The sequence below is a fragment of the Nilaparvata lugens genome, chromosome 2 (assembly GCF_014356525.2).
Source record: "Nilaparvata lugens isolate BPH chromosome 2, ASM1435652v1, whole genome shotgun sequence".
Classification (NCBI taxonomy): domain Eukaryota; kingdom Metazoa; phylum Arthropoda; class Insecta; order Hemiptera; family Delphacidae; genus Nilaparvata; species Nilaparvata lugens.
The window spans coordinates 97,276,579-97,291,176 of NC_052505.1; the positions used below are offsets into that span (position 1 = coordinate 97,276,579).

Here is a 14,598-nt window from a genome sequence, read left to right on the forward strand (position 1 = left end):
CGATCAACATCATGGGATATCTTCTTATGCTATCTTTTCTCTATGATAATACTAATACTGTGTGACCTGGCTGGCTCAGATCTGGTATCAGAGTTCTAAGATTCCACCTGATCAATTTCATGACCTTACGGCAGGCGAAGCCGACACTAACATGTCAATCCTAAATGTCTTATAAGTATTCTTATTTCTACTTCTTCAAGATTGTAAAATATCACTATCGGCAGGACCTTCTATAATTCTAGTAAGTATATAGGAAGTCCTGCTATTAGTAAATTGTAAGTTTGAATTTTGATTAATTCAGATAATCATCATTATTTCATGAACATTGATTTCTTGTAGATATCTCAGTTTCCACATGCACCCAATTTAAAAATATATTGATAGCAGTGTTAATTGACGAATGTTTGTATACCGTACATGACTATTTTGGAATAGATTGGAATCGTTTTATGTGATTCATATTTTATTGTATTGTACTGATACTGATCTTAGTATTTTTGTAATTGTTTGACTTACTTTAATGTTAGAAAATTGACGAAGTCCATGTATTCATGTGAATATTTTATGACCATATTCTATTCTATGCTGGAATAGATTTGAAAAATACTATTTTTATACTCTTGAAAAATGAATTGAAACATGGCAATTTTATATTTCTCTTCTATAGTTACACTATAGATTGGACATGATTGAAACCCTGTTTTACTCTACAATATAGCCCAGTTATAAATAAGGAATTGTTTACTTACCATACTCATTATTATTGTTTTTGAAGGGACAGATTCAAGGATCCAAAGGTTCAAAGAACCCCACACGTCAACCGAAGCTTATTGTGTTCCCAAGTAGTATGTTAGTTAGGCAAACCAATACCTATGTCCTTTACAAGAACCAGTCGTAAGTATACCATAAGTCAACCGAAGCTTATTGTGTTCCCAAGTAGTATGTTAGTTAGGCAAACCAATACCTATGTCCTTTACAAGAACCAGGAGTTTTTCCCTATACTAACATTCCATTCATCACCTGGTTGCAATCCTTGTCGCAATCCAGTGTTTTATGCTTGGCAGTCTCTTCAGACTGATTAGTCCTCGTGACCTACGTGAGTTTCACTCCTGGCCTTTTTTTAGGTCCTTCCACAGAGAGGGGACGCCAAAATGCCTCTAGGGAGCCCGGCCACCCGCGACTCAGCCTCTTGACCCACATTTGTGCCTGGAGTTTCACCCATCTCTAGTCTCTTGAGTTTTTTTCTTTTTGCCCCTCCGAAACTGCCCTGATGGGGCAGATCTTGTGGGTTTGAAGGCAAGGCAACTTTTGGAGTTGCCTTGGGGTCCCTTTTAGTCGCCTCCTACGCAGGAATACTGTGGGTGAATTCAGGTTTTCAACACATTCTTCAGTACGATGTTCGACTCAAAGCTCCCCCAACCCACAGGGGGCATACTCATTATTAGTCCTCGATATAATTCTATGTTATTTTTATCAAATGATTTTTTTAAGAAATAAAATTATGATTAGACTGGTAAAAAATTTTGATAATTTAGTGTTAATATTGTTTCTTATTTTCAGAATCCTCTTATCTGGGAATCCGTTCATGTGTTTGGATGTTGATGGCTCAGAAAATGGATTGATCAATCTGATTAAAAAATTGAAAATTGAAATTCTGCTGACCAATGAGAAATATGCCAAAAAATTTGGAACCAAGCTTGATAAATCGAAAAAATTGAAGGATTTCAAACTCTTCGAACATGCTTTTGAAATTTGGAAAACCGGTAAGTTATCTCATTAGGAGATTCAAGCATTTTTTCAATGAAAAATACTTTGGAATGAGAAACGTTCTTCAATATTATATGCACACAATTTATTACTTACATTATATTTAGATCTATAATAAAATCAAGAAAAGAATTATTGTCTTATACAAGTACAGGTTGGGAAATTTACAAAAGACTGATCATCAAGTTTCAATTACTGGACTGATTAACTTGAAATTTTGCATTATATTCTTAATTTACCGAGGATGGTTATAGGCCTATTTTAAATTCTTCAAGATTTCAGTTGGTCAAGTTTTCAGTTTGCCTAGTTCTCAATTAGACACTTGCGGATCACGGGTTATGAACGATGTAAGCCAATTCTTTCCTTAATTATATTATACATCTGGTGATAGAAACTTTCTGTAATACTGTTCTAGAACGTTGTACGGTACTCATTTTTCATGTTTGCTAAATCGATTCTAATTTGTGTACAGGAGTATCTGATGAAACTAGCAAGACTGAAGATGCTGCAAGTAACAATGATAGAGAGAGACGGTCATACGATAAAAGGGAGAGACTATTATATGCTATTCAAACGTCAGGAAGCACCGGTGAGAAAAAAATCGTACAAGTGACTGAAGATTGCATTCTACCCAACATTTTAGAATTGAGGTAAGCTTCAATCTCTTCTTTGCATTATAGAATTCTATTTACCATAGTGAGGTCTTAGTTACTATAGTGTTATTTTATAAATAAATAAGTGAATAAGTCCAAGTTATAATCATATAATCATATATATATATATATTACAGAATATATAATTATTATGAGATTGGAGGAAAAACTAGGCTGAGCCTGTACTATTTCTCTCCAAAGATTTTAATAAAATGTTAATGTTGTCCAAAAGTTGAGGTTATGTAATCACACACTGCTTTGACACTTGATTTTTGGTCCAGGAATAATAATTTGAAGATTTTGAATTATTAATACTCTTTTTCGATCTTCCTTTAATTAGTTTTTTCAATTCTGAATTAAAACCTTCATTAATCACTGATGACAAAATTTTATCTTTTACATTAATAAATATCTATTCTCTATTGTATCCAGGTCGAAACTTAGCATCATTCATTATTCTACTTGTGTTACTTTAGTCGAAATTTCATCAACATCAGCTCCCTGAAGTATTTCCAATCAATGTTATAATGGCAGTATTTGAATAACATTGGTGTTGCTGGTTGCATTGGTGGCTGATACACTCTATAGAAGGTAGTGGCAAGGCAGAGAATCGCCAACACTGTCTCTTGTCTTTCTCCACTGCCGTTAGAACGTAGTCCTCACTAAAATGTTATTACCGGTATCAGATATTCTTTAAAGAAGGCAGTGGCAAGGCAGTGAATCAGCGACGCTGTTTGGCTCCAATGCCATTATAACGTTTACCTCACTATTTATGGATAAGCAAAAACTTCTGTTGATGTTGGAAGTACTTTTATTTTGCGTTGATAATGCATGCTTTTTTCAGTTGTGTTGGAATCTGGGAAAGTTTCAAGATACTTTTTCAATTCCATAATGAATGGTTTTCTGTGGATCATTTATAGCCACTCTACTTCTCTTTGCACCATCACATATTCCGTTGTCAGCTATCCTCTATACAGAGTGTTCAATAAAAAGGTGCCCATAAGTCAGGGTGTGATTCCTCACTTCAAAAGAAGAAAAAAGTTCTAATTAACATAGGGCCGAAAATGCTTGGTTACCAAGTTAAACAGTGAGAGATTTCGTCTGAATTTCAGTTCCCCTGCTGAAACGAAGCCCTACGGGTATTTGTTGACTGTTAATTAAGATGTAAAATGTAGCTTACTTTATGTAGAATGAACTGAAAAATTGAAAAAAAACGTTCACAGACCTGTAGTTACAGTAATTTTTAAGATATGTGACGAAATACGCGAAACTTGGTCCCAAAAAACAAATTCCTTTAAGGCTGTGCAAAGGCAAAAAATAAACTTTCTACTGGTGATATTTTCCAAAGTTTTTCGATTTGTATTCCATCAAGCTATCAAAATGAAAAAGTTGTCTCAGGAAAACATTTTTTTCCGATCATTACTCTTTTTGAGATATGAGCGCCTAAAGTTTGAATTTTTGCGACGGAACATTTCAAATTCGGTAAGAGATAACTCCATGAAATTTAGAGGATAAATTTTTCATGGTATTGTTGATTGAATAAAACTAAAATTTTCTGAAAATATCAATTTTTGAGGAAATTATTCAATTTACTAAAAATAACTTTTTGTTTAGATAATTTGGTCATTTTTGGTGAATTGAATAACTTTCTCAAAAATTGATATTTTTAGAAAATTTTGGTTTTATTCAATCAACAATACCATGAAGAATTTATCCTCTAAATTTCAGGGAGTTATCCCTTACCGAATTTAAAATGTTCTGTCCCAAAAATTCAAACTTTAGGCGCTTATATCTCAAAAAGTAATGATCGGAAAATAATGTTTTCCTGAGAAAACTTTTTCATTTTGATAGCTTAATGATATACAAATCGAAAAGCATTGAAAAATATCACCAGTAGAAAGTTTATTTTTAGCCTTTGCACAGCCTAAGGTTTTGGAGTAGATTTACCATGTTAAATGTACAATAAACATATTTTTTTCAGAGCTTGTAGAAAATTTTATTTCGAAGAAAAATATCTAAAGTAAGTCTATAATAGACAAACGCAACCTTTAAAAAAATAATCCTTAATTACATACAAAACGTAAGAAAAATAGTCTGCTTCGTTTCAGCAGGGGAACTGAAATTCAGACGAAATCTCTTACTGTTCAACTTGCTAACCAAGCACATTCGGACCTTTGCTAATAAGAACTTTTTTCTTCTTTTGATGTGAGGAATCACGCCCTGACTTATGGGCACCTTTTTTCAGAACTCCCTGTAGTGGTGAAGCAGAGAAACGGCAACACTTTTCTCTTGTCTTCCTCCACTGCCCTTATAACGTCGACCTCACTAAAATTTAGGTCTTTTCCTCCTTTTTTCTTTCCAGCAGGTCCCACCATGAAGCCTGCTTTTTGTATTTGATTAGAAACTAACTGGTAGCCCGTGCTCCGCAAGGGTTTAACTAGAAACTCGACAAACTGGAAATTTGACTTACTGAAATATTGGAGAATTCATAATAGACCTATAACCATCCTCGGTAAATTGAGAATCTATTTGCAAAATTCAAAGTTAATCAGTGCAGTAGTTGAGACGTGATGATGCGTCATTCGTGTGAATTTCCTAACCCCTACTTGTATGAATAAGCTAATTCTTCCCTTTATTATTATAGATTAAGCATCTGAATTTGAAAATCTACTTTGTGAAAATACTTGAGGACTGAATATTTTGTGAATTGAACAACTACAAGACTCAACCCTTTTCGGACTATGTGATATCTAAATTTGGGAGAGGAATAGCACAAGGTTACCTTATTTTTCCTCTCCCTATCATTTTGATAATGTACTTATTATATAAATGAATGATTAGAGATTTATGTTGATTGATTTGTTTTCAATCTTCCTTTCTTCCTTTTCAACACACCCCACCATGAAGCCTGTTTTTTTGTATTTTATTAGACATTTGTAATTTGATTGTGTTGCTTATAATAATAATAATAAATCAATTTATTTTTTATTTTTTCAGCATATACAGAGCATTAAATTACCATAGTTACGGAAACAATTACAAGATAACTAAAAATCACAATCATACCCTGAAGAACATTACAGAAAATCATTATTATGGAAAATAATCCCAAAGGTTACAAAAACCTGTTTGGGCTGAAATACCTGTTTTGTATTTTGATTTCTTTTCTGTATCTTATGTTGAATTGAATAAGATTATTGATAAATAATTACTATTGAATGAAAATATAAAATTAAATGCTGTAAACGCAATAAATGCATAATAAATTTCTCATCAATTTCCATCTGTAAAATTATTGGTTGATTGATTGATTTTTAATTGCAGGGAAGTGTTCAATGTGTGCCCGACAGATGTGATCTACTATGGGTCCCCAGTCACTTTCGACCCCCACATTGTCGAGTTATTTGTGGCGCTCACCAGTGGGGCATCACTGTTCATAGTTGCCTCAAAGGCTAGAGCCGCCGCCATTCCTACCCTCGTTGACGTTCTGTTTCCCGAGGAAAACTCTGAAAATCCAGAAAATGGTTGCGCGATTCTCATTCCCGCCGAAAACTCTGAAAATCCGGAAAATGATTGCGCCACTCCCACTTTGCTTGACGTCCATTTTCCCGAGGAAAACTCGGAACATGATTGGTGTGTCACTCTAATCCAAACCACGCCCTCCGTTTTCCTGTCATGGCCGAAACAGCTGACTCGCGAGCGGGTCATGAGACGGTTGAAGGTTCTGGCTTTGGGTGAGTAACTTATGTATTGAAGTGTGTACAGACTTATGCGCCGCGAACACAAGTGTTTCAGTTTTCATCAGCTGATGATATGCTTACTATATACTAGCAAGTAACCCGTGCTCCACAAGGGTCTAATTAGAAAATTGTCAAACTGAATTCTTGACTTACTGAAATCTTGAAGAATTTAAAATAAGCCTATAACCATCCTCGGTAAATTGAGAATCTAAATGCAAAATATCAAGTTATTGAAAGAATAAGACTTTGATATTGTCAATACCACTTTCAAGAGTGGTATTGACAATATCAGAGTCCTATTCTTTCTCCACTTTTAAAAGTTGTATTGACAATATCAAAGTCTTATTCTTTCTCCACTTTTAAAAGTGGTATTGACAATATCAAAGTCTTATTCTTTTTCCACTTTTAAAAGTGGTATTGACAATATCAAAGTCTTATTCTTTCTCCACTTTTAAAAGTGGTATTGACAATATCAAAGTCTTATTCTTTTTCCACTTTTAAAAGTGGTATTGACAATATCAAAGTCTTATTCTTTCTCCACTTTTAAAAGTGGTATTGACAATATCAAAGTCGTATTCTTTCTCCACTTTTAAAAGTGGTATTGACAATATCAAAGTCCTATTCTTTCAATTATGGAGAAATACCACAACATCTCATACCATACAATCTAATTATTAATATCAAGTTAGTCAGTTGAGTAGTTGAGACGTGATGATGCATCATTCGTGAACTTCCTATCCCGTACTTGTATAAGCCGATTCTTTCCTTTATTATATTAAAGATAAAAACAATGTTTGTTTTTGTACATGACAGGTGGAGAGGAATGTCCGAGTCAAGATAAGCTGTCAAATTACTGTTCACCCGCCGATTTTTCGAAAATTTACAATTTGTACGGAATAACCGAGGTGTCCTGTTGGGCATCTTATAGACAATTGTCTGCTGGAAAGGACTGGCAGACTCTAGGAGAGGCTATGAGAGAAACAACGCTACAAGTCAGAGATTCAGATGGCAGTGTTGTCAGTGATGGAATAGGAGAGATGTTCATAGGTAAGTTACACCATAGAGAATATATAGCATTAAAATCTGGTGTGGTACACCACTACCTCCGTAAACAAAGCCGTAGTGCATTCGTGTGACGTCAGCACAGGTAGGGCTCCTACACCAATAGAAACACTAGCTGATATAGATCAGCTGAAATCAACGAATTTTCATTGGTGTAGGAGCCCTACCTGTGCTGACGTCACACGAGTGCACTACGGCTTTGTTTACGGAGGTAGTGGGTACACTCACACAACTTTCCATGCTCATTGAACCTCATTCTTAGACGAGAACATGTAAGCCTCATTCTTAGACGAGAACATGTAAGCCTCATTCTTAGACGAGAATAATTTAGGGAAATAACATAATGACGATTGGCGGCAAAATATTTGCAACTACGATCAGACTACTTTATATGTTTATATATAATATTGCTTTTCAGAGTACTTTTTCCTTTGTGAAAATTGTGAAACTCGATGATATTTTTCAAAAGTCGTCAAAACAGCTGTTCTACAGATGAAATATCTCGACTATGACTGTGTTCTTTTTATAAACTGCTCTACCTAACTACCTCATGCACGAGAAGGAGGTTACAAAGTCTATTTCTCAAGGATGGGGTGGACCCCCCATTGGTTTCCCAGAAAGGAGACTCATGCCAGTTGATAGAGTTGATAGAATTTTGAATTCAATTTTATTGAATTTCTTATTGTCGAATCCTCATGGTATAAGGACCTTAAGTTTAAAATTTCAAGTCAATCGGTTGATTAGGAATGGAGTTATTGTGTTCACAGACATACACACACACATACACCCACACACACACACATACACCACACACACACACACACACACACACACACACACACACCCACACACACACACACACACACACACACCCACCCACACACACACAACACACACACACACACACACACACACACACACAACACCAGACCAACACCCAAAAATCATGTTTTTGGACTCAGGGGACCTTGAAACGTATAGAAAACTTGAAATTAGGGTACCTTAATTTTTTTTGGAAAGCAATACTTTCCTTACCTATGGTAATAGGGCAAGGAAAGTAAAAAGATATTCCATGTTGTAGGGCGTTTATGTTCCTAATTTCAATGTTAACTCAAACCGATAATCCTAGTAGTTATTCTCCGAGAAGCTTTTAGACGCTGGTAGTTTCTCATAATGTGCCGTTTTTACACTCTCACCCCAACAAAACAGTAATCATTGACAGTAATCGGCTTAAATTAACAATAATTCGGCTTTAAATTTGGAACAAAAACATCCTATGCCATGGGATATCTTTTTATGCTATAGTGAGGTCCACGTAATAATGGCAATGGAGAAAGATAGGAGAACAACATTACCGATCCCCTGTCTTGGCAATGCCTTCTATAGACGGTAGCTGATACAGGTTTATTGAAGTATGTATTAACTGCCCTTTCTCGTTTAAAATAATCAATTAGATTTTATTAAGCAACAAATTATAGTTTTCAATAATTTCATAATGAACTTACATAATTTAGATGCAATGTTTTGTTGATTAATTATCAAATATTGGGGTACCGAGCTACGCTCGTTATTTATTTATTGATAAACAAACACAATTCTTCAAATGATTGGGGAAGGACTAATATGCAAAGCCCAAAACTGTTTCTTCCCCGAATTTTTATTTATACACTATAATTAGTCCAAAAAGTAGGTTACGTCCCATACACTTGAATTCAGGTCTAATTTCCAGGCCAAACATTTAATAACATAAAAGTTCCATTTTAGATTGGTTACAAACCAAATTGAATTAAAAAATAACACTCACTAATCACTTAAAACTGTAAAATAATGATTAACTTTGAAAATTCTGGTACACTTTAATTTAGAATTATATACCATGTTATGTTCAGTTATTTTACCTTTTTAAACCTTAAAGTTTTTATATCTTTCAGGTTGTGTTTATATTTTACAGCTGGCTATACGTCAGTTATGAAGTTCGGGGATGAGATATTTTGATTTTCTACAGACGCACTCGCTCGCTCACTTCCATTATCCACAGACGACGAAAGTCTCAATAAATTTCATAATGAATTTTCACATTTAAGATTAAATATTTTGTTAATTATTTATTCTCCATTGTTAAAAGACGATCTGGCAGCAGAACAAAGCGAGAAAGAGATAGCGCTATCTGCTTTGTTGAATGATAGACAAGGATAGCAATACCCCACACATCAGATCAGAGTCGTGTCCGATTCTGTGCATTTATTATTCCCATGAGTTGTAATGAGACTTTTCACACTCACTAGGCCGAGCTGAATCCTTGAATGGAAAGTATATTCACGAACAAATCTTAATATTCTACTTTTTGTGAGTAGTAACTTCTTCATTTCAAAAAATAGTGTATTGTGTGAATATATTGTATAGATAGATTCAATTCTTTTGCTATCGGACCATACAGTCATCAGCAACGTCAGTAAAATATTCATAAGACTTGACACTTAATTAAAAAGAATGTGTGAAAAGCTTCTCCAAAGAATAGAAGGGGATTGCACGCAGAAGATCAAATAGTGATTTTCTGAACAGAGAGACTGGATAATTTTTATTGACTCTGGCAACCTATTGTAGACCTTTGTTCCTAAAGGTGCGTACAGACTCTCGCTCTGCTCCGCAACCGAACGTCACTCCAGCAGAGCGATTGATGATCGACCGGCGAGCAACAGTGGTTCGACCGGGGAACGCGAGAAGATCTAACATCTTCCGTAACGTTCTTGATGGGTGCGTGGGCGGAGCGAATGTGGTTCGATGGTGGTACGAGGGCGGTACGAGGGAGGAGCGTGCTCGGTGCGGGTTGGAAGCGCGAATATGTGTACGCAGCTTTAGACGTGATGGGACTCCTGTACTTGAGTTAACCGTGTACGTTGGGTATCAAGTTGTTGTCTTTGGCGGGTGTTATATGAATGAATCATACCTTGTGCTTATTTTAGTCTTATTTTTATGTATATACTGGGCAACAACATGAATATATTAGTTGTAAACCGTCAATGTACCAAGAGAAACAAATAACGGTTTACAATGTTCCCTGAAAGTGGCCCCAATATTATCCTCACAGCTTTTTTTTCTGGAGAAGAAGAAAAACACCAGATAAATGACTTCTTCCAGCCCAGAGTATGATACCTTATGACATAAGGCTGTGGAACAAACTGAAATATGCCATACGCAAATAATCATTCGACAGTTGGCTCTTGAGACATCTTATGAGGTGAATAGACTTTGAGAGCTTGCCACAAAGATTTCTACAATGAGGCTCCCATGTTAACTTTTGATCTATGTAGACACCTAGGAACTTGGTTGATATTTCTCCATCGGACTGCTGAGACTTTGAGTCTTATTGTCATTCATGGAGAAACCGTTGGCCTCCAACCACTCACTGGTCTCTCTCCTGTAGCCCTCCATCCTTACCCTCAACTCATCCAAGTCCCCACCACAAGTGTCATCCGCATATAGGATGGTGTCAGTTGAAATAGCACAGGGGAGGTCATTTATCATTAATAATAAATGTAAAGGATTTTTATTTTGAGTGGATAAAACTATTTGAATTGATGTTATTTATAAGCTAAACTGACAGTATTACACTGTAGCTCTATTGAATTGAATTGAAAATTTCTTTATTCATCAGAATACACAAAATACATCTGAACAGTGTCAAATTACAACAATAATTATTAATATCGTCACAAAATCATCCTTTAAAAATACAGAAATCAGAAATTTTGATAAAAAACAAGATTCTAAAATCTTACTGTCAAATTGACATACTCCTGCTAAGAGTATAGGGATAGTCTCACCAAATATTCCTTTAATTTTTTTGTAGGTGCTCAACCTCCTCTATTTCTTTTAACTCTCTAGGAAGTATATTGAAAAATTTCCTCCCCATAAAAAGTGTTTTCTTCTCAAAGAAATCCAATCTATGCCTCTCCTTGATCTTTCCAAATCTGGTGTTGTAGCCATGTGTCGTTTCTTGATCCTGTTGACGAGTATTTTTTAAAGTACATGACTACGTCAAAAATGTATTGTCCATAGATTGTTAATATTCCAAACTGTGGAAAAACGAGTTTTACTGAGTCTAATCTTTGTAACTTCATTATTATTCTGAGAGCTCTTTTTTGTTGTAATAGTATCTTGTCAAGGTTACTCTTGGTTGTACTTCCATAGATAGCAAGTCCGAATGCCAGATGAGAATGTATTAAAGAGTGGTACAGGGATTTCATTGTCTGTATACTGGAGATATCTGTCAATTGTCGCAAAGCAAAAAGGACGGTGGATATCTTTTTTACAACCTGAGAAACCTGTTCATCCCATGATAAGCTGCTATCAATATCAAGGCCTATTCACAACAGAAACTTACACAAGTATATTGTTCTTTTACAGGGAGCCAAAGTAGAATATGTATTCTAGATAATGAGTGTATTTCTCAAGTATTAGAAGACTCCAAAAAGGAACCTGTGTTCAGAGCAACTGGTGATTTGGTTCAGGTATGATATCAGAATATAATTTTGTATGAGATTTACAACCAAAATCAATTACAATTCAATATTTTAATTACAATTAATTAAGTTATAGGGAGCGGTTTGACTCAGTGGTCGCGCTGATAAGCTATCACTTGATAAGTTAGCAATCATGCGCCTGCTACCCCCTACTCCCGTTGGATGGGTAACCGCTTGAGCCAACTCCTCTGAATATGATTCATGCGTTGTAAAATCACTTCCCGGTGGTTCGGAATCTACCTTAAACTGTAGGTCCATTCATCTCTCATTATCATCCGCCTCATTGCCCACGCACAAGCCTAAAGCTAATGTAGGCCCTTAGCCAAAAAAATCAATAGCTGTCTTTGTGCCGGTTGCACAAAAGCCGGTTAAATTTCAACCGTGATTAATTTCACGAGAACCAATGAGAGAAGCAGTCATATCAAAAAGGCCTTCTCTGATTGGTTCTCGTGGAATTGATCACGGTTGAAATTTAACCGGCTTTTGTACAACCGGGCCCAAGTTTTAGAGTTCGTAGATACCATTATCAATATCTAGTTGACTTTGACCCGGTTGCACAAAAATCTATTACATTTTAATTATGATTAATTGCTAATATCTAGTTGACTTTGACCCGGTTGCACAAAAATCTATTACATTTTAATTGCGATAAATTGCTAATTAGAACGTCTTCTGCTTCTCTGTTTTATTCTTGAGGTATATAACCCACTAGCCGTCAGGCTCGCTTCGCTCGCCATATCCGTCTAGCCAGGGGGCTCCGCCCCCTGGACCCCCGACTGGATCGTCCAGGAATGAGATCAGCAGGCTCGCTTCGCTCGCCTGCATTTTTCATTTGAGCATTTTTATCATATGTTAGAGCAATCCAGCCGGGGGTCCAGACTAAACGTCTGGCTAAACGGATATGGCGAGCGAAGCGAGCCTGATGGCTAGTAATATAATATTCCCAGGATTGAAGTAGCAGTGCCCAATCAATTTTTCCGCGATAAATGCATTTAGATCTTCAACTTGGTACCAACCTAATATAGTCAACTCAACTTAATGCCAACCTGACAAAATTATTAATTTAGTTGCCAGTTAACAACTGTTTCGAAGAGGTACTCTATCTAGATTATAGTTCTATAGTAACATATGATATGGAAATTTCAATTATAATTAAGAGATTGGGAGAAGAAGAATATACATGCTAAAAGACGATCTTTAAACCCTTAAAAACATCCCTTAGAGTTAAAATATTGCCAAAAGATTCTTAGTGCGCCTCTAAAGGGCCAACTGAACATACCTACCAAATTTGAACGTTTTTGGTCCGGTAGATTTTTAGTTATGCGAGTGAGTGAGTGAGTGAGTCAGTCAGTCAGTGAGTGAGTGCCATTTCGCTTTTATATATATTATATAACCCATTATATAATAGATTTCTGTGCAACAGGGCCTGAAAGCTTCGACTGAAATTGATGTTTAAGGGCTGGTTTCCGAGATCGAGAATAAGCTAAGTTCTAGACTTCAAACAGCTGCAGTCAGAAAATTGGCTTTCCGAAACGGGGCGTGGTCGTAGTCCACGTTTAAATTAAATTTCGAAAAACTAGAAAATTGAACACAAAATGAAATAAAGATAAAAAAGTGTAAAGCTTCAGCTAGTTTTAATTATTTAGGAATGTTTCATTTCGTCATGGAAAAACATTTCCAATTATGGAAATGAGGAAATGAAGATTTATTTTTATGCAACTACTCACCGCGACTACGCCCCGTTCTCGGTTAAAATAATCAATTATATTTTATTAAGCAAGAAATTATATTTCTTAATAATTTCATAATAAATTTTAATGATTAATATGAAATATTTTGTTAATTAATTATTAATGCTACATTGTTAAAAGACGATTTTGCAGCAGAGCAAAGCGAGAAAGAGATAACGCTATCCACTTTGTTGAATGATAGACTAGGATAGCAATACCATTGCTAATCAAACACTGCCATTATAACGTGGACCTCACCATAGATAGGTTGGAGTTGGATCCCAGGGAGAAAAGCTTTTAAAAAAATAATCAAAAGTTTTTTATTCACTGCCATTATAACGTGGACCTCACTATAGATAGGTTGGAGTTGGATCCCAGGGAGAAAAGCTTTTAAAAAAATAATCAAAAGTTTTTTATTCACTGCCATTATAACGTGGGCCTCACTATATTATTATAATAACCTATTTTAAGCTATATACTTTGCCTAATGAGCCGAGGATAGCAAACCATAGTTTATCAGGTGCTGACTTTATATTGGGAATCTCAATACTTTTCCTATTGATTATTCAAACCTCTGAAATGTTGGGTTTATTACATATTTTTAAAACTATCAAAAAAATGTAGCCTATAAATATTATAAATAATAATATAAATTCAAGTACCCTTTACTCACAACATGTTTCGGCTAAATGATGTCATTATCAAGTACAATGATTTACTTGGTAATAACATCATAATAGCCGAATCATGTTTTGAGTAAACAATTTTAAAAATCTGGTGTGGCGCACTCACACAACTTTCCTTGCCGTTATGAAAATTGATCACCTGACGCTAGTGTTCCCGCGCATCTCAAGTCTACTATTCAAAGATTTGAGCCAGCTGGTGACAGGGCAATAACGCTGGAGACACACATGAGGTCTGCTATCTCTCCATAGTGAATGATTTAATAGAATCAACAATAATTTGCAATTGAATAATCACATTTTCTCGAATTTAAAGCTTATTTTCAATTTTAGGTGAAAATGTTACTGAACATTGATTGTAGAGATTTTCATGCTCAATCTACTCCACTTGATTTTTTTCGTTTCAATTGTATCTGAAGCCTGATAATTGGGAATCTATC

The 14,598-nt window shown here is 35.4% G+C and overlaps 1 protein-coding gene across 1 annotated transcript in view; it reads left to right on the forward strand.

Moving 5' to 3' along the window:
* LOC111062274 (beta-alanine-activating enzyme-like) overlaps positions 1 to 14,598 on the forward strand; it is a 176,345-nt gene that overhangs the window by 127,911 nt on the left and 33,836 nt on the right. The window contains exons 3-7 of the mRNA XM_039422209.1: positions 1,561 to 1,763; positions 2,240 to 2,417; positions 5,745 to 6,154; positions 6,974 to 7,207; positions 11,630 to 11,733. Coding sequence (XP_039278143.1) covers positions 1,586 to 1,763; positions 2,240 to 2,417; positions 5,745 to 6,154; positions 6,974 to 7,207; positions 11,630 to 11,733 — 1,104 coding nt within the window. The 5' untranslated portion in view covers positions 1,561 to 1,585. The remainder of the gene's footprint in view (positions 1 to 1,560; positions 1,764 to 2,239; positions 2,418 to 5,744; positions 6,155 to 6,973; positions 7,208 to 11,629; positions 11,734 to 14,598) is intronic.